Source organism: Gorilla gorilla, chromosome 3 (assembly GCF_029281585.2).
Source record: "Gorilla gorilla gorilla isolate KB3781 chromosome 3, NHGRI_mGorGor1-v2.1_pri, whole genome shotgun sequence".
NCBI lineage: Eukaryota > Metazoa > Chordata > Mammalia > Primates > Hominidae > Gorilla > Gorilla gorilla.
In genome coordinates, this window is record NC_073227.2 from 126344615 (window position 1) to 126365079 (window position 20465).

The 20465-nt window shown below is 37.0% G+C and overlaps 1 protein-coding gene across 5 annotated transcripts in view; it reads left to right on the plus strand.

The window, feature by feature from the left end:
* The window catches only part of NPNT (nephronectin), a 76335-nt gene extending 58303 nt beyond the window's left edge, over positions 1 to 18032 (plus strand). For 3 of the 5 annotated variants that reach the window (XM_004040231.4, XM_004040234.5, XM_004040233.4), the window contains 4 exons: positions 4835 to 4921; positions 5395 to 5493; positions 13538 to 13794; positions 15251 to 18032. In XM_004040231.4, coding sequence (XP_004040279.2) covers positions 4835 to 4921; positions 5395 to 5493; positions 13538 to 13794; positions 15251 to 15346 — 539 coding nt within the window. In that variant the 3' untranslated portion in view covers positions 15347 to 18032. The remainder of the gene's footprint in view (positions 1 to 4834; positions 4922 to 5394; positions 5494 to 13537; positions 13795 to 15250) is intronic. The other 2 variants (XM_004040235.5, XM_004040232.4) reach the window with 1 other exon arrangement.
* Positions 18033 to 20465: the final 2433 nt, after the last annotated feature.

Consider the following 20465-nt stretch of genomic DNA (forward strand, 5'->3'; position numbering starts at 1 on the left):
CATAAAACCCTTGTCATTCATCCCTACACTCCAATCTGTGTCTCTAAAAGCCTCTAGGTTTTGCCACCAGAAACAGCCTTCAGAATATTAGAAGAATTACATATGTACCATTCTCTTCAATGAACTAAACTCCTAAGCATAGAAGTAATTTAAGACAGTGTTATTTTTAATCATTTAGTCCAACAACAAATGCCAGAACTGGCCTGGTAATGCCATAGGAACCACCTTGTTTCCTATGAAACAGGAAGAGAATTTGCAAACCTACCTTTACTAAATAATGCTTACATTTTGCTATAGTTACTCTTGGCAAGAAGTTGAGCAGTGGGAGGTGTATATGATAATATTTACATTTACTTCTCTGTGCTTACTCTTAATGTTTTCTGGGTAAAAATATACAATTGACTATTTGGGAAACTTCATTTGTGAACACAGGTTATATATGATCACATCCCTGGGGAAAATACATATTTAGTAGAAAGTGCCTGGCCAGCATTTCTTACAAGAACTTTCCTGCTCCTTTTTGTGGCTGATTCTACCCCTGACTCCAGGGCCCAGTAGCCATTAGAAAGTACTGTGCTCCTCTGTCCAGTCCAACCATGCCTTTATCCAGCTGTCACTTGCTTCAGTACCTGTACATTCCCTTTCTTTTAGTTTATGCAGAAGGCTGTAAGAAGCAACAGGCAAGACATATCTTTTGGTGGGTAAAACATGTACCAATGGTATAAAGATTCTGGGGACATTTTCTAAAAATATATGAACATTCATGGTTGTTGTTAATTTTAGTCATAATTCCCCTATGACACCCACTCTCACCTTCTTCCTGTTCATTCTCCAAGCTACTACCAGAATGGTCATTTCAGCATGCAAACCTGATCTTGGCAATCCTCTGTTAATCCTTCAGAGGCCGCCAGTTTCCACCAGGATAACGTCCAAAATATTTACAAGGCTTTAAAAGCTCCTGCACACTCTGCCTCTATCTCCAATTTCATTTGATGCCCTTCCTCCTGCACCTTCTTCCTGCCTCCCTCCCCCTGTAAGGTCTACAGCGATTCTGATGTTTCAGTCCCCTCTCTTTTCATTCTCCAGAGCCATAGCTCATAGTACTTCTTCTTATGTCATAGAGAAAGCATCACTTCTCAGAGATTTTTATGACGTGTATCCTCCCCAGCCTAGCTTAGCCAATCCCTCACTCCCCACTCCCATACTCACTAGCATCCTCTGCTTCTTTAAAGCACACATTACCTGGGGAAATTGTTAAAAATCTGCCTTCACTTCTAGAATGTAGATCCCATGAAGGCAAGAGTATGCCCAATGCTTTATAACAAGCTCTTAGCCCATGCTTTGTATAGCTGATGCTCAGTTTCTTGACTGACTGCATAAATGAGTGGATGGAGTAGAAGGAGGCAGGATGCATGGACAGATGGTGGAGGAATTGTATTGCTAGCACTTCTCTGATTCTTTTTTAGTTTCTAAATTTATACCATTCTAATTCTAAGAATTAATGGTTCAACTGCAGAGAATAGCAGGTATGCATTTGTTTTTATGAAATATGTATATTGTGTATTTAAGTTGAATATTAGCCAAAGTATCAAGCAGGGAAAGAACAATTAGAAAAATCATGTACCAATGTCTATCCTGGTTATAGTTCATTTTTGGGCAAGGCTAGTCGTTCATTTTAATTAACATTTTCTGCATTGATCAAAATAGCTCCCTTGAAATCAAAGAAAAGTGTTTGAATTTCACAAACATATTTCAATTTCATAGCCTTGCGTTCAACAAGTATCAAGTCTATTCCAAGTTCTCTTTGAGTAACCAAAATACAAATAACAGACATATAATTGCTATTTATATGTGATCTAACAGAACCCTCTTTTATTTAGATGTTTTAGGTAAGTTTTTTATTCATATTTATATTTTTTCTTTTTACAATCCTAAAAATGTAGAATTACAAAAAAAGTGAACCAATACAAATGAAAAAAAAAATTTCATTTCTAATACTTGGATTACCAGTATTAGCATATTGGCATATTGGTGTATTTATCCCTCTTTAGTCCTTTTTTTGGTTTGTTTTTCTTGTACATGATTGTGATAATAACATAATACTGCTTGAATGATTTGTTCTGCTACTTATTTCAGTTAATATTTTCACATAAACTCTAAAGTGTATCAGGGGGTGGGTAGTGTTTTTTCTCTTGATACTTCAGTGGGATGCTGTTAGTAATCCCATACTGGTATGTGTGAGGAAGGAAAATTAGTTAAATAATTTGGTATGATTATAGAGTAGAGCACACAAAATTGTAAGAACCAATAGCTTCTGAGCACTTCTGGTCTCTAAATTCCTTGGAATGTTTCCCAGTGGATTGTAATGAAGGTTTACATGATCATCTGCTGCTAAATTAAATGGTTCTTAGAAACCAAGAACCATTTAATACTAATAATTTATATTAATAAACCATCTGACATTTTACAAGTTGTTACATGACTAATTCTTTGTGTTGCCGTCTTCTAACTGTATGATCTAATCTCTTCCTTTCTCTTCAACCTCATCCCATGCCGCTTTCTTCATTTCTCAACATCCTCCAGCCATTGTGAACTCCTTTCTCTAAATTTTCCAAGCACTTTCTTTGTACTTGCTGCCTGAAACCCTCCCTCTTCCCCAACCCCAATGCTATGCTTTTTGCTTGGAAAGTTTCATTCTTCCCCTTTCAGTTTAAATTGTGCTTCCTCAGAGAGGACCTCTTGATCTCCCTTTTTATAAAACAGGCTCCCGGTGCCAGGAAACCTTTACATCAAGACTCGATTTGCCATTTGATAGTCCTTCATCTGGGAGGGAAAAAAAAGGCGGAGGGAGCTTGAAAAACTGTCATAATGTCCCTGGAATATGGTACTTTTAAGACTTTGAGCCTATTCCATTTTGGAGATGATTTATATAAGTTACAACAAAAGAAGGGGACAAAAACATGATTGTTCTATGGAGTTTTTATAACTTTTCTGTCACAAGAAAGAAAGCACGCTTGTCTACAATTTTGTAATATTTCTAGTAAATAAAAGAGGCACTCCCCGTCTCAGAGCACCAAATAAGGAAAGTGTAATTGGATGTCATTGCTGTCAGTCATCTGGGCTATAAAAGAGAGAGTGGGGTTGCCTCATCCCCTGGGTATCCACAGTCAGCTGTGTCCCTAGAGCTTCTTTTCTTTCATTGCTGCCCAGCTGGGTATATTGCAAGTATGGATTATAAGAGGGGAAGGGACTTCACTGTTTTAACGTTTGAAACAAAAAGGAAAAAACTCAGAAGTAGTAAGCTAAAAACAACTTGTGCAAACGTTCTGGGATTATTACTTAATTTTAAGAATTTTTGCTAAAAACAATAGGAACATCGTTGAAAAAAGAACCCCTTTGAGTGATGACTGTTTCATAGTGTTCTACATCTCCTACTCCCTGCCTTATAAAAATAAAGCTAATTAATTGAAGTTCTGGCAAAGAGAAGGGAGTATTCCTTGGCCTTTGACCAAGAATTCCCCTCACCACCATGAACATTCCCACGCATTTCCCCACCAGTTACTCTCCATGATGTCTTCCTTCCTAACTCTTACCAAAATCTCAAATTACAGCACTCGTTTATCTCCATATTTAAAGTCTGCTTCTCCCATTAGAATTCAAGCCATGTAAGATCCAGACCCTCAGTCTTGTCTACCCCGTTCACCCTGTCTCCTTAGTGCCCGCCACAGTGGTTGGCATCTGCTTGGCCATCAAATATACACTGATTGAATAAATAAATCAATGATTTAAAGAAATCAATTATTTTTTTAAAGTAGATTCTTATGCTTTGTCCCACTTGTGTCCTTTGAGGAAAAGTGTTGAAATACTACCTGGGGTTCTAACAGGATATTTGCATTCACTTAGTAAACACTTACTGAGTGCCTGTCACCAGGTCAAGCCCTGGAAATGCCACCCAAATAAGACATGATTGATGCCCTCCAGGACCTCAGAGACTAGCAGAGGGACAGACACATGTGTGTAAATAGCTGCAATTCTTTATGAAAGTATGTAATAGGGGCTTATAAGCATGAACTCTTGAGGTACAAGAGGGAAGAATTTGATTCTGCCTGGGGCAGAATCACTCCACAGAAGCCGTGATATTTATGCTGGGCCTTGAAGGAAGAAGAGATTTTTGGCAGGTTAATTAGCAGGAAAGAGAGCATTGGGTCTGAGACGTGAAAATGAATGGCATGTTTGGACAGCATTGTGTATTTTGGTGGGGTAAATTGTAAACTCTGGCCCGAGAAGTTTGAGTTTGATCTTAAAGGAGCCAGGGAAACTGTTTAAGCAAGGGAGGCCATGGTAGGAAATGTATATTAGAGTGCAACAATGTGCGGAGTTCACTGGGGGTGGGTAGTAGATGCTGTGATTAGAAACCAAACCATTCACTTCCATCATAGGTATTTTCAGTTAAAACAACCTTGATTTAAAGATCATAATAATGTATCTTTCGTAGAGATGAACTTTAGAATTTCATAGAGATGAATAGTTGGCTAGAAATTGGTTGCTCTATTAAAATGTATTTTCCAGATAAAGACTTTTTAAGTTATTTTTGTTGAATTTTAGAAACTTTTGAAAATCATTTTTAAAAAATGTACCCAGATCAAGGTTGCAGTATAAATTCCTGCAGAACAAAATTCTTGAATCTTCATGTGAGATATAATTAAATATTTTGGATTCATCCAGATGAATAAAATGACTAGGTCTTTTCCTCCTGCCCTTGTTAAAGGTAATGCCTCTTTATCAATACTTCACACACACACACACAAAAAAACTCAAAACCTTTCTCTTGCAGTTCCACGGCAACCTTCAAATGACTTGTTTGAAATATTTGAAATAGAAAGAGGAGTCAGTGCAGACGATGAAGCAAAGGATGATCCAGGTGACACTTACACTCTTAGTGCCATCATAATGACATTTTATTGTTTCTCTCCATGAAAATAACTTTTAAATGTAGATCGTTTGGACCATTTGGGAAAATTACACCTGTTTTCTTTAACAACTCAGATTTTCTTTGTAGTTAAATCAGTTGAGCAAAAATAATTATGAATCATCATTTTCTTTTTTTAAAAAATTTTAAAGTAGTACTTAAACTGTAAAAAGGAAATCATATTTTATAAGTGATGATGTAACATTGTTATAGTTTGGCAACACTTGTGTGTTCTGTTTTTACAGATGATGCACTATTGTGCTGAGAAAAGATTAATGTAATTTCCCTTTCGTCTCATGGAAAGAAGCTCTGGTTATATGGATAGGAGAGAACACTTGTTGTCTAGATACCCCTAGTTCATAGATTCATTTGTTGTTTTTTGTTGATTTTCTGATCCACTCATCTTTCTGATTATTTCCTTGTAGGTGTTCTGGTACACAGTTGTAATTTTGACCATGGACTTTGTGGATGGATCAGCGAGAAAGACAATGACTTGCATTGGGAACCAATCAGGGACCCAGCAGGTAAAACCATTTCATTTAACTTTTTCTGGTACACATTTCAATGTGATACTATCTGAAGACTCCACTGCTGCTAATCAAGTCTACTGTAACACATCTCTGTGTTTACTTGATAAAGATGGTCAAAAAGGACCATGCCTAGCATTTATATTTCATTTCTTTGAGAGAGTTAAATTTGTTAGCTATCAACTAGCACTATATTATGGGAGACAAGTAGTTAATTAAAAGATCAGCTAATTTCTCTCAAAAAGCTTGATAAGTAAAATATTTAGATTAATTCTTGCAAATAATTCTTAAGTTATTTGTAGCACCCATTCCCAGGAATAAAAGAAGTAATATAGTGGTATATCAGCCATGGTAATAGGCATTCCCCAGTTGTTTTTTCTTTGTTTTTCTTTTCTTTTAAGATTTGAGTGGTAGTAGAAGGACACAGTGGAAATTTCTATAAAGTTGTGATTATCCCTCTGAAAAAATTTCACTCTAACTTGGGTGCTGAAGGAAATGGTTACAAATCACCACCACTCATTTTATAACAAAAGGTAGATTTAGACATAGTTCCTTGGAACTCAACAGAGTTTTAAATTGCACAATTCCTATTAATCTAAAGTTTTAGTACTCATAAGACATCTTTTCTTCTAGATTCCAGATAGCTTTTCTCCCCTCAGTAGTTAAATCTTTTTTTTTTTTTTTTGAGATGGAGTCTTGCTCTGTTGCCCAGGCTAGAGTGCAGTGGCGCGATCTCAGCTCACTACAACCTCTGCCTCCTGGGTTCAATGAATTCTCCTGCCTCAGCCTCCCAAGTAGCTGGGACTACAGGCATGTGCCACCATGCCCGGCTAATTTCTTGTAATTTTTAGTAGAGACTAGGTTTCACCCTGTTAGCCAGGATGGTCTCCATCTCCTGACCTCGTGATCCGCCCGCCTCGGCCTCCCAAAGTGCTGGGATTACAGGCGTGAGCCACCGCGCCCAGCCAGTAGTTAAATCTCTTATGGATAAGGCCTACTTAATGGAAGGGTGAGGAGTTTGGTTTCATTTTTTTTCCTTTTTATACTCCTGATTCTAGATTTTAAGAAGATACAGAATGTGAAGGAAAAGCTTGTTATTTCATTTATTTTAAAAGCCTAGTTCTTGAATACCATACCGGGTAAGAGCACCAAACACAGAAAAGTTAACTTGAGAGAGCTCATGATATCTTAAACCAGCTCTTCTCAAACTTCACTGTGATTGCAGAGCAGCTGAGGGCCTCATTAAAATACAGATTTTCATGCATTTCTAGCAGGCTCCCTGAAGATCTCTATGGTGGTCCTCAACACACATTTTGAGTAACAAGGTATTAAAAAATTAGTCCAAAAATATATTCATTACATCCCCTAAAGTTGAAATAGAGATATACTTAATGTGAAGTAAATTCCTTAAAATAGGAATATTCAATAAATTCAAATTGGTTCATACATTTCTTTTTGTTGTAAAAGACAATATCATTTAGTGCCTCACACACAGTACTCTCAGTCATTCTTGCATTACTGTCTTACTCATTTAAAGTTAACTCTGAGCAGGACAGCATTATCATTAATGTCACAGATTCTCTGAATAAGAGAGAAACCAACATATCAACGTGTGTGTGTGTGTGTGTGTGTGTGTGTGTATACAATATAAAATACCTATGACAGTCCTAGCTTATTTAAAATCTCATCAATTTTATTTAATTGTAGCAATTAAATAAATTTATTTAATTGCTACAGAGTTGTAGCAATTTACACTCCTACCAACAGTATTTGAAAACCATCCCCAACAGATATTATAAAAGTATTTTTTTAAATCTCTACCAATCTTATAGGTGAAAAGGAATCTCTTTTAATTTTACTTTGCATTTCTTCTATTGTGAAAAGTTGATCATGTTTTATCATTCACTCGAGGAGCAAATAATATTGTCTTTATTTCACAAAGGAAATATTGACACCCAGAGAAGTTACCTGTTTCCTAAGGCCACAGAGCTAGAGAGTGGTAGAATTAAGTCCAAACCACTCTGTACTACTCATGCAGGCTCCTAGACAGTCCAATACTCAGAACATCTGTAGCATTATTGTGTTTTTGACTGTACCACAGGCTGGCCTCAGTAGGTGTGCATGTGGTAGTGTGCATGATCTGATTAGCAGATCACAGACCTGTAGATTAGACTGACTGACCACTGACCTGGAGTAGTTTGCTACAGAAGGAGGGATCTTTGGCAGTCATGTATGACAGAATGGTGAATAATATTTATGGTCATAATGAATGATTCTTTCAAGTAAGGTACATTGGGGAGAGTAATTCATGCTAAACTCAGGAGAATTCACTGCACTTCTATGTAAACAATCTATGTAAAATACTTGATTTTTAGAATGTAAATACTGTATTTTAGAACCAATTTAGTCCTTTTCAACATTTTTTTATTATTCATTATATTTGTAAATGTTTACATTTGTTGTGACCCAAATCTCCCTTTCTCTCTGATGGAAAAATGAGAAGAGGGTTAGAAATTAGAATGGTAGACAAAGAAATTTGAAATCGTTATTGGACTGTGTTAGTACAGAGCAAATTGAAAGGAAGAGATGCCTGCTTGAGTGATTGGATAACTCGTGATGATTGGCTACGGTCCCTGGAGGATGCTTTTCTAGAATTGGTCCAAGTTTTTACCAAGAACTTAGATAAATAGGACATTGAACTTAATATTGAAGATAAACTGACCAAACTACGGTTGACTCAAATCTGGAGAGGAAAGTGACTATGTGTGCTGATACAACCAGCATTTGAAAGATTAGATTAATGGGTCACAATTAAGAAGGTGAAATGTAATGGGGTTGAGTCTAAGTTATGGCTCATAGTCTAGAAACCAGTCACACATCTGAGTGAGGGGGAAGACCTGACATATCACTAAGGGTAGAAGACTTTAGAGTTTTAGTGTGTAATGAAATCAATCTAAGCGAACCTTGTGATGTTGCTGCCAGAAATATGGACCATCTCTATAGAAATATGGTATGTTTCAAGAATGAAAATCCACTTTGCTTAAGTGGTGAATCCACTTTTGAGAATTCTTTTTTTCTAATATGAGAAGAATAGAGTTGGTCACTTAGAAGAGGATGACCTGCATGGAAAGGTATCTCCAAGCTTGTGAAAAACAGGCAAAGGAACCATAACGTTTAGCCTGGAGAAGAAATGATGCATCAGGGTTCCTTTTCAAATAATTGACTAGGGTTAGAGTTGTTCTCTGTGACCGAAAGGGGATGAGAATAGGATTGATGGGTAAAAAATACAGGGAGATTCATTTTGGCTCACTGTCATCTAAAAAGAGAACAGGCTGACATGGAAAGAGTGAGTTATCTTGGTGGAAGCATTTGACTGGGTGACATATGGCAAGATATTGTTAAAAGGTTTTGAGCATCAGATAAAAGTTGCATTAGAAAACCTCTAAACCAGCTCTGAGAGCCTGATTCAGAATGGAATGTGGAAGTAGTCCCAAGAAATTCAGTGAGCAGGATTCTAGCTTGGAAAGAAGGATGGGAAGACCAAAAGATGGCAGAGAGTTGGAAGGCAGGATATGTGAGGATGGAATTGCAGAATGTATTTTTAGAATATGTTGAGAGAATTATAACCCAGCACTGATGGGAAAATACTAATAAAGCTTACCTTTTCATGGCTTTTTCTTCTAGGAAATTCAGGTGGATGGAGTGTGTGTGTGTGTGTGTGTGTGTGTGTGTATGTGTGTGTGTATGTGTATGTGTGTGTGTATCACATGTGAAGGCCAGAGAAGAATATAAAAAATTGGCTAGACCCAGTGGCTCACCCCTGTAATCCCAGCACTTTGGGAGGCTGAGGCGGGTGGATCACCTGAGGTCAGGAGTTCAAGACCAGCCTGGCCAACATAGTGAAACCCCGTCTTTACTAAAAATACAAAAATTAGCCAGGCGTGGTGGCAGGCACCTGTAGTCCCAGCTACTCAGTAGGCTGAGGCAGGAGAATCGCTTGAGCCTGGGAGGCAGAGCTTGCAGTGAGCCGAGATCACGCCACTGTACTCCAGCCTGGGTGACAAAGCAAGACTCCATCAAAAAAATAATAATAAATAATAATTTCTGTGTATTATTCTAATTACCAAGCTAATTATTTACCTATTTCTATCTAGATTATACCACTTATAAAAGAATATGTGTTTGGATATCCAATTATGGATGATTTTAATGATGTGCAGTTCTAATCCAAGATCCAGATTTGTAAATATTCTTATATGTTAATATTTCTAAGAAAACTCTCAAAACTCAAAACCTTAAGAAATAGCTGCAAAATAAGTGCATTTGCTAGCTGCCTTTCATGGTGCTATTAGGTTTTATCACATTCAGTCACAGTGAGATGTGAAATTAACAATGCCTCTAAGAAATGGAAAATTGTGCTGCTGACAGACATGGTGATACACTGCAGGTATGTAGCTGTGGCCCTGGGGACACACCCTTCTCCTGTGTGTGTCAAAGCTAGAACTAAGCCCCTTTTCCTGGAACCTTGATCTCTGGAGAACAAGGATTAAGGGCAACTGACTCAGCACTCTGTCTGCCACTGATAGCTACAAGGAATTTGCTTACATATGTATCAAGTATGCCAGCATGTACATACAAGTATGTCTATTTCAGCATTAAAACATTATTTTAAAATACACATAAATGTAAAATAAATCAACAATATAAGTGAAAGCTTTCTACCATCCCTGACTCCCATTCACCACCCGGCAAGATGCAGCCAGTTTCTTGATTATGTTCTCAGAGATATTTTTGGATACAATGGCATTCTCTTCTGTGCCTTGCCTTTGTCACTTATTGATACTACCTTAAGAGTTAACAGGAAGAACATGGACTTTGAAGCCAGAATACCTGGTCTGGAACCCAGCACCACCACATACTAGCTTTGACCTTGAGCGAGTTACTTAAATGGGGATAATAAGTACTATCCACTAAACATATGTAAGGCATTTCAAGCAGTGCCTCGCCCACAGTTACCACTAAAATAGTATTAGCCATTGTGGCTGAAGCATGTCCCCTGTCAGTACATACAGAACACCCTCATTCTTATTTATGGCTGGCTGCTATTCCATTACTCATCAGATGTACCACAATGTATTTAGCCAGCCCTCCACAGAGGAACATAAGTTGTTTCAAGACTTTAGGTAGTTCAGACGATAGTGCAGTGAATAACCCTATACATTCATTATTTAATATATGTTAGACTGTATCTATAGAATAAATTCCTAAATGTGGAATTGCTATGTCAAAAGAGAATTTGTATTTTGAATTTTGATAGATTTTATTAAATTGCCCTTTATAAAGGTTGTAGCAATTTACACTTCTTCCTACAATATTTGAAAACCATCCCCAATATATTATAAAAGTATTTTCAAAATCTTTGCCAATCTTATAGGTTAAAAGGAATCTCTTTTAATTTTACTTTGCATTTCTTTTATTGTGAAAAGTTGATCACATTTTCATATATTTGTCATTTTTTTCTCTGATGTTCTTTATTTTTCTTTAGTATTTTTATTGATTTATGGAAGTTTTCTATACAAAAAGAAAAATTATCCTTTTTTAATTTGTTGCAAATATTTAAAAACATTTTTGTTTGTCTATTTTATGGTATTTTTATCTTAACATGCAAATTTGGAAACTTAAATGTTCTTCAGTAAGAAATTGGCTAAATGGTTATTGGCATACTTGCAGCAATGCAAAGTGTATTTGCTACCATAGAAAAATGGTTATACAAGAAGCAACTTACAACACTGCAAATATAGTATTCCTTTTTTAAAAAAAAGTTCATATTCATGTGCATTTATGTGAATGTATTACATAAGAAAAGTTCAGAAGTCAAAACCTTCACAAATACCTCTAGATTTTGTGAATTGAAAATTTAAAGGCACCAACCACTACAGAATTAAAAATAAATAAACTAACATTTTATAACCCAACTTTCTGGTCAAGTTTTGCAGCATCTATTATTTACCCTCCCTCCCCAAAATTCTTGAGATATTGTGATACTGTAAACTGAATGAATGTTTAATATAATTGTATATTTATCACCAGAATTATGAAATCAGAAGTGAAAATTTTAATAGGTAACTTGCTTGACACTGAATCAATTTTTTCCTTAGTTAATGTTCCAACTTGTATCATTTCCTTTATTACAAAGGGAACGAATTCTTCATGGCAAAAAAAAAAAAAAAACAGCAAAAGCAAAACCTGGTGCGCACAGAGTAGCTCTACAGAGGAAGAACAATCATAACCTCATTTATCATGTTGTAAATTTTAGAGTTTTAAATGCATATGCAAAGAATACCTTGGTGTGTTAGGTTGTCTTGTTTGCAGGTAGCATCTGGCAGAATGGTATCAGTGTACATTCCACAGGGACTTAATCCTTGTTTTCTCGAAACTTGCAGGTTAACTGTAATAACCTTATATCTTAGTCTTAACCAGAGTACCTGTGATGATTCAAAAGCTGACTTATAGTGAGACATGTAAATATTTTGGCCCAAAATATTGTTTGGATTAGTTTGTGGAGGAAGGGGACAAGGGAAGTGGGAGAAAGATTCTTAAGACATTATGTATTTTTAGTGATTCAAGTACGTGAATCAAGGATCTATTTCCCTGCAGTTTTTTGCTGTATCCTTGGAACATCATTCGTTGATTCAAACATCCTTAAACACCTGCTACCTGCTAGCAGGGTAACACAGAGGTTTGGGGGAAACTTTGGTTCAGACTTTTAAGTTGTTCACAACCTGCTGGGGAGCCCTTAGCACAGAGACTGGCACATAGTAAGTGCACAGAAATCACCTGTGACCTATAGAGCGCCGACGGGACTTGTTAGAGAAGAAGACACTGGAATAAAAAGTTAATACCAAATTTTATCATGTCTTGTATAAATTAAGCATAAGAAAAAGATGATAGTTTATATCTGTTAACTGAAAACTAAATGGGATTACTACCAAAATAGATACACATGTTCAACATTCCAACCATTTTTCTATGGAAAAACCAGTGTTGAAACATACAGTGTGTTTTCAGTTGACTGAGATAAAATAGCCTGAGGGAATGTCATTTGTACATGGATCAAGTTTCAAAATACTACTTGCAACTTTCTCTCTCTTGAGAAGCAGCACCCCCCACTTCACTGCTGCTTAACCATTTTTTTTCTAATGCAGTTTCCTTAACAACAGAGGGAAGAAAACTCTGTAGCCCTAGGGATCTGAGAACATCATCAAAGTGGTCTATCTAAAGTGAAAGTTTTTATTAATATTTGTGTTCATGTATATGTAATAGGACATATTTATAGAATAGATATGATATAGATTTGTTTTACTATAAAAATGTTTTAAATGGCTTACCTCCAAATAAAATTGAAGCTCCAGGAAGATGGGGAGGGTTTCCTGAATACTTCTGTATCTTCCTGGTGTTAGATTTACACCAGTGTGAGAAGCTCTGCCAACTCTGATTTTTTTTTTAAAGAACCTTTACGTTTAGAGATTTTTTTTTTTTTAAGTTGGGGGAGGAGAGAATAAGCAGATATAGGGCCCTTTAAATCACCATCTGCTTTACTGTTCAGAGGTTAATTATCCACCAGAAAATTCTCCCTAGAAATTTAGGGTCAGTTTTACCAAACCACCAAGCCAGATCGCCAGGGGTGTTGGACAACGTTACCATAAACTGGTGAGGGTCACAAGGTGGTGAATGTGTATATGTTGTTGTATGCCTATATGTCTGATCATATTCCATTGGAAATATTCATAGGGTTTGGTTACTAATTATTGTGTGTCTCTGGCATTACTTGTACTTTCCATGAGCAAAGTAAGTGAATGTTTTCTGTAAACACATACCATAGAACTTAAGACAGGCATACAAATAAGTCATATTTTTCTTCTTCAAAAATCTGGAATTCTTTACAAAGAAAAGAAAAATAAAAACTAAAACTCCTGTCCATGCTGCTTGTTCTAGAAAGGGATATTGGCACATACACACAGCCCTGCTTTTCCCATTCCAGGTGGACAATATCTGACAGTGTCGGCAGCCAAAGCCCCAGGGGGAAAAGCTGCACGCTTGGTGCTACCTCTCGGCCGCCTCATGCATTCAGGGGACCTGTGCCTGTCATTCAGGCACAAGGTGACGGGGTTGCACTCTGGCACACTCCAGGTGTTTGTGAGAAAACACGGTGCCCACGGAGCAGCCCTGTGGGGAAGAAATGGTGGCCATGGCTGGAGGCAAACACAGATCACCTTGCGAGGGGCTGACATCAAGAGCGTAAGTAGATCCACAAAGGAGGCAGGACCTGGGACGTTTTCCTTTCATAGAACTCTGGGATCTGAATTTGAAGAAGCCTTGCTGTGTGAATTCAGGCTCAGATAAAGGTTTGGGTTTTTTTTCTGGGCCTGATGACTCCATTCAGTGTCTGTTTCTGAAACCACTTTCTGCTTCTTCATCCTTCTTCATTGCAACCTGTGATCACCACCTCTCCCTAACCCTGGTAAAGATCCAGTTTTTTTTTAATGGAAAAAAAAATCTAGGAATAGAAACGTTTTTTTGTTTTTTTTTTAAAGTTGATCAACAGAAACTTCCAAGGGTGGGGTGGTGAGCTTAATTGTTCCTGCTTTCCCTTTCCTTTTAATTCCTTATATTTCAAACTTTTACTACCATAAATTACCCAGGAGATGGTTCTTTTTTTCTTTTTTGAAATGTTTCTTTCAAGTTCAAATTTTTTTCTTTGTTTCAGAGATCACAGTTAAGCAGCGTAGGGGTGGGAACTCAGAACTACAATTGGAAAGCACTATTCTGTTCAGGACAGGATGTGGGAAGTGCTTTGATGGAATATATAAATTTGATCTTAAGTAATCAAGACATAGGTAGCAAAAAAATGGTCTATGGCATCCCAACAAGATTATGAATGCATTTGGGAAAATGTCATCATTATGCTGGTGCTTATGAAACTTGCTGTTGGGAGATACCTATGCCTGTATGTAGGTATAGTTTATAAGAAACCATTTTAGAAAGAAAAGATAGATTCCATTAATACAGTTTTTATCAGAGTACTTGGATTTTGTTTAATTCTTACATATTTTTTCTTAAAACTTTTCTCAGTATTTTTATTGTTTAGAGAAATAAAACAAGATAATAAATCATTTTAAATCATAGCACTTAGGTTTTCTCTTGTTTTGTAAGGAGCAAGGATGCTCTATAGAAAATATAATGTAAGAATAATAAAAGTTTTTGGTTTTTACGTAGGTAAAACAACAGTGTGATTGGATTATGGTGTTTGATTCTATTCCATTTTCAGCAAGAAAGCGATGTTAACCAAAAAGGAACTAAGAAACATCTAAGATAGGCTGTGTGATTATGATCTTTCAGATCTTTGGCTCCTAATATCTGTTCCTTTATATTCTATCACACTCTTCTAACTTTGGTAATCCTTGATAAAAGTGTCCACTTTATAAACAATCCTAAATCGAATTGGTCTATAGCTTAGAATGGCTTTTTAAAGAGTAATTGATTCTGAGTAATGTGGTCTGATGAACAGTTTGATGATTTCAGTTTCTACTGAAAGAGAAGCTTCAGTGATACTGGCAACTATATTCTGTTTTTTTCCTCCTGCAAAATAAGTTTAAAATTGGTTTGGGGGAAGGTCTGCCTTTATTTTTGCTTAATAAGGAGGCATTAGAAAGGGGCAGAGGAGGCTTGACTGGTGTGTGCATTCTCTCCCTAGGTCATCTTCAAAGGTGAAAAAAGGCGTGGTCACGCTGGGGAGATTGGATTAGATGATGTGAGCTTGAAAAAAGGCCACTGCTCTGAAGAACGCTAACAACTCCAGAACTAACAATGAACTCCTATGTTGCTCTATCCTCTTTTTCCAATTCTCATCTTCTCTCCTCTTCTCCCTTTTATCAGGCCTAGGAGAAGAGTGGGTCAGTGGGTCAGAAGGAAGTCTATTTGGTGACCCAGGTTTTTCTGGCCTGCTTTTGTGCAATCCCAATGAACAGTGATACCCTCCTTGAAATACAGGGTCATCGTAGACACATCAAAGCCATCTGTGGGTGTTGCCTTCCTTCCTGTGTCTCTTTCAGGAAGGCATTCAGCATGCGTGAGCCATACCATCCTCCATCCTGATTACAAGGTGCTCCTTGTAGCAAATTATGGGAGTGAGTTACAGGAGCAGTTTTTAAAAGAAATCTTTGCAGATGGCCATGATGTTATGTGTTCGGTGTTGTACCATGAGTAGTATTGACTTCCCTTGAGATATGATGTACAATGTGCTTGTGAAATTGACTTACCCTCTTCACTTAAGTTAGTTCTGGCCTGACCTGAACTCTGACTTTTACTGCCATTCACTTTATAAAATAAGGGTGTGTAACATATCAAGATACATTTATTTTTATCTGTTTTTTTTTTCCTGTTAAAGACAATTATGTAGAGTGGGCACGTAATCCCTCCTTAGTAGTATTGTGTTTTGTGTAAATGTGCTATAGATATTAAGTATTTACATGTTCCAAATATTTACAGACTCTAGTTGCAAGGTAAAGGGCAGCTTGTGATCTCAAGTTAAAAAATACATGGTGAAATGTCATCCAGTTCCATGACCTTATATTGGCAGCAGTAGGAAATTGGCAGAAGTGTTGGGTTGTGGTAACGGAGTGATGAATTTTTTTAATGGCCTTGAGTTTGATCTCTGCAAAGGATAGGAAACCTTTAGGAAGACAAGAAACTGCAGTTAATTTAAAACTGTCACTGTTTCAAGTTACACTTTAAAACCACAGCTTTTACCATCATAACATGGCTCTGGTAATATGTAGGAAGCTTTATAAAAGTTTTGGTTGATTCAGAAAAAGGATCCTGTTGCAGAGTGAGAGGAAGCATAGGGGAAACTCCATTGGAACAGATTTTCACACAACGTTTTAAATTGATATAAGTTTAGGCAGTTGTAGTTCATAACTTATGTTGCTCATGTTGTGCTGTGTCAGGATGGGATAGGAAGCAAGTCCCATGCTTAGAGGCATGGGATGTGTTGGAACGGGATTTACACACACTGGAGGAGCAGGGCAAGTTGGAATTCTAAGATCCATGAACCCCCAACTGTATTTCCTCCCTGCATATTTTACCAATATATTAAAAAACAATGTAACTTTTAAAAGGCATCATTCCTGAGGTTTGTCTTAATTTCTGATTAAGTAATCAAAATATTTTCTGCTGTTTTTGCCAGGAATCACAAAGATGATTAAAGGGTTGGAAAAAAAGATCTATGATGAAAAATTAAAGGAACTGGGATTATTGAGCCTGGAGAAGAGAAGACTGAGGGGCAAACCATTGATGGTTTTCAAGTATATGAAGGGTTGGCACAGAGAGGGTGGTGACCAGCTGTTCTCCATATGCACTAAGAATAGAACAAGAGGAAACTGGCTTAGACTAGAGTATAAGGGAGCATTTCTTGGCAGGGGCCATTGTTAAATTAGAATACTTCATAAAAAAAGAAGTGTGAAAATCTCAGTCTCTCTCTCTCTTTCTAAAAAATTAGATAAAAATTTGTCTATTTAAGATGGTTAAAGATGTTCTTACCCAAGGAAAAGTAACAAATTATAGAATTTCCCAAAAGATGTTTTGATCCTACTAGTAGTATGCAGTGAAAATCTTTAGAACTAAGTAATTTGGACAAGGCTTAATTTAGGCATTTCCCTCTTGACCTCCTAATGGAGAGGGATTGAAAGGGGAAGAGCCCACCAAATGCTGAGCTCACTGAAATATCTCTCCCTTATGGCAATCCTAGCAGTATTAAAGAAAAAAGGAAACTATTTATTCCAAATGAGAGTATGATGGACAGATATTTTAGTATCTCAGTAATGTCCTAGTGTGGCGGTGGTTTTAAATGTTTCTTCATGGTAAAGGTATAAGCCTTTCATTTGTTCAATGGATGATGTTTCAGATTTTTTTTTTTTTTAAGAGATCCTTCAAGGAACACAGTTCAGAGAGATTTTCATCGGGTGCATTCTCTCTGCTTCGTGTGTGACAAGTTTTCTTGGCTGCTAAGAAAGAGTGCCCTGCCCCACACTGGCAGACCTTTCCTTCACCTCATCAGTATGATTCAGTCTCTCTTATCAATTGGACTCTCCCAGGTTCCACAGAACAGTAATATTTTTTGAACAATAGGTACAATAGAAGGTCTTCTGTCATTTAACCTGGTAAAGGCAGGGCTGGAGAGGGAAAATAAATCATTAAGCCTTTGAGTAACAGCAGAATATATGGGTGTAGATCCATTTTTAATGGTTCATTTCCTTTATGGTCATATAACTGCACGGCTGAAGATGAAAGGGGAAAATAAATGAAAATTTTACTTTTCGATGCCAATGATACATTGCACTAAACTGATGGAAGAAGTTATCCAAAGTACTGTATAACATCTTGTTTATTATTTAATGTTTTCTAAAATAAAAAATGTTAGTGGTTTTCCAAATGGCCTAATAAAAACAATTATTTGTAAATAAAAACACTGTTAGTAATACCAGTTGTCTATTCTTGTTTTTTGAGTTTTGTTTTTTTTTTTACTTGGAAAAAAGCATTGAGGTAGTTAAATGATGTTTCACAAAAGTCATAGTAGAATCCCTTTTACTGTTTGGATGGTGGGAACAAAGATGTTGCCTGCAGTATTATACTTTCTAGGTTATAAAACATGAGACACTTTTTTTTTTTTTATCAGCATGAACAGGAAAAGAGATCAGAAGATCACTATAACCCATGCCATGCCTTAGTAAATTGCTTTAGTTATGTTTTATTATCATTTCGTTGTAAACATTTGCTTTAAATTCTTTTTTTTTTGTTGTTCTTTTTTTTGAGACAAGGTCTCTCTCTGTCTCGCATGTTGCAGTGCAGTGGTGCAGTCATAGCTCACTGCAGCCTCAAACTCCTGGGCTCAAGCAATCCTCTGGTCTCAGCCTCCCAAGTAGCTGGGACTACAGGCACATGCCACTACTAGACCTGGTTAATTTTTTATATTTAAATTTTTTTTTTTTGTAGAGACAGGGTCTTGTTATGTTGCCCAGGCTGGTCTTCAACTCCTAGCTTCAAGCTATCCTCCCACCTCACCTTCCCAAAGTGCTTGGGATTACAGGTGTGAGCTACTGTGCCCAGCTGCTTTCAATTCTATTATGGAAAGGCAGATTAAGCTATAAGTAAATATACAAATATGTGAATTATAAGTAAAAAGTCTTTTTTTACTGTAATTTTGTTAATTTATAACACTTTACTCATACTCTAATAACCTTTCCTGATGGAGAAAACAACTACAACAAAGAAAAAATTTTAAATTATACAAGAATAAAAATTAGTCCTCATGCAGAATTATAGAGAATATACTCAATAGTTTCTCTCTTTCCAATATGCAGAGAATTCTTAGCTGGGGACATAAAATCGTGGATAAATACATAATTCAAGCAAAAAGTAAGGAATAACTTATCTCAGAGATCCTTCATAATCATCCCTCAGAGATCTGAGAAAGTTCAGGTTTTCGGAGTATGTTAATTAAGAAGTTAAACCTCTTCTGAAACCTGTTTGAGGTTGTGGGTTGGGAGGAGCAGATAACGATGAGATTCCAGGGTGTAGTTCATTGATTTAGTCAGCAGATTTTCAAATACCCATGTGTAAGGAAAGGGAGGGGGCTCTAGGGTCCAACAGTGGGAGATTTCCCCTTTTAGTGTTTCAGTCTTGAGAGGGAGGTGGACATTTATCAAAGTCATATAAATTAATGCAAAATTGCTGTTCTGAATAAATAGGCGGTGTTTTGAAGGTTCTGGAACCATGGTGGATTTCAAGACTCTCACCCATTGCTTTTCATTTTAAGGTGCATGGGAAGCACCTGGAATCTTGTTAAAATGCAGCTTTTGATTTAATGAATCTGGAGTGAGGCTTGAGATGCTTCATTTCTAACCAGTTCCCAGGTGATCCCTATGCTGCTTGTCCTGGTTCCACAATTTGAGTAACAAGGCCTTAATGGTAAGTGTACTGAGGGAGATTAGGGCCTTCATCTTCATTAACATTCACGGCTGGAAGGCCTGAGGGCCCATAGTTGCAAGATCTGGATTCATAAATATTTACAAAGTCCCAGTGTATTTTTTTTCTTTCAAAAACTTCTTTTCTGAGCATGGAATATTTAAACTTGCCCACCTGGTGCAGAACATTGCTTTTTAAACAACTGGCAGGGCCTTCGGAATAAGGAAGTTATAATTGAGGACACTTAAATATAAGTGAGGCAGTGATCCAGGAAGCCTGTATTTTAAAAGACAAAGGGACATTCATGAATTGGAGAGCGTTGCTTCTCAGGGCTCCAGGACTCAGAAACTTGAAAGCAATCTGAAATTCCAGTAGAGGTGAGTTCCAATTTGATTTTTCTGGGATTAATTCATTAAAAGCTAAAAACTGAGCCCTCACTCATAACCTGATATGTAATTTCGAGGAGTATAGATGACTGACCCTGGAGGCTCTGTTCTGTTGTTTTACGCAAATCTTCATTTTCTAGACCAAGCCCCACTCTGGTGTTCGGGATCTGCTTGCAGACACTCGTGATTTGTAGGGTCATCCAAAGCAGTTTTCTCACCTGCAGGCAGTTTTCATCCTCGGGACATTTGGTAATGCATAGAAACATTTTTGGTTGTCACAATGCGGGGGTGCTATTGGTATCTAGTGTTTAGATATGTTTCCAAACGTCTCATAAAGCACAGGACAGCTCCACACAATGAAGAATAATCTGGCTTCGAATGATAATACTGTGATCAAAATCAATGATTTCCAAAGAGTAGTCCCCAAACTAGCCGCCTCAGTACTGGAAACATGTTAGAAGTGCAAATTCTTTGTCTCCATGTCCATCCAACAGCATCAGAAACTTGAGGTGGAGCCCCTGCAATCTGGGCATAACAAGTTCTCCAGGTAACTTTGATGTG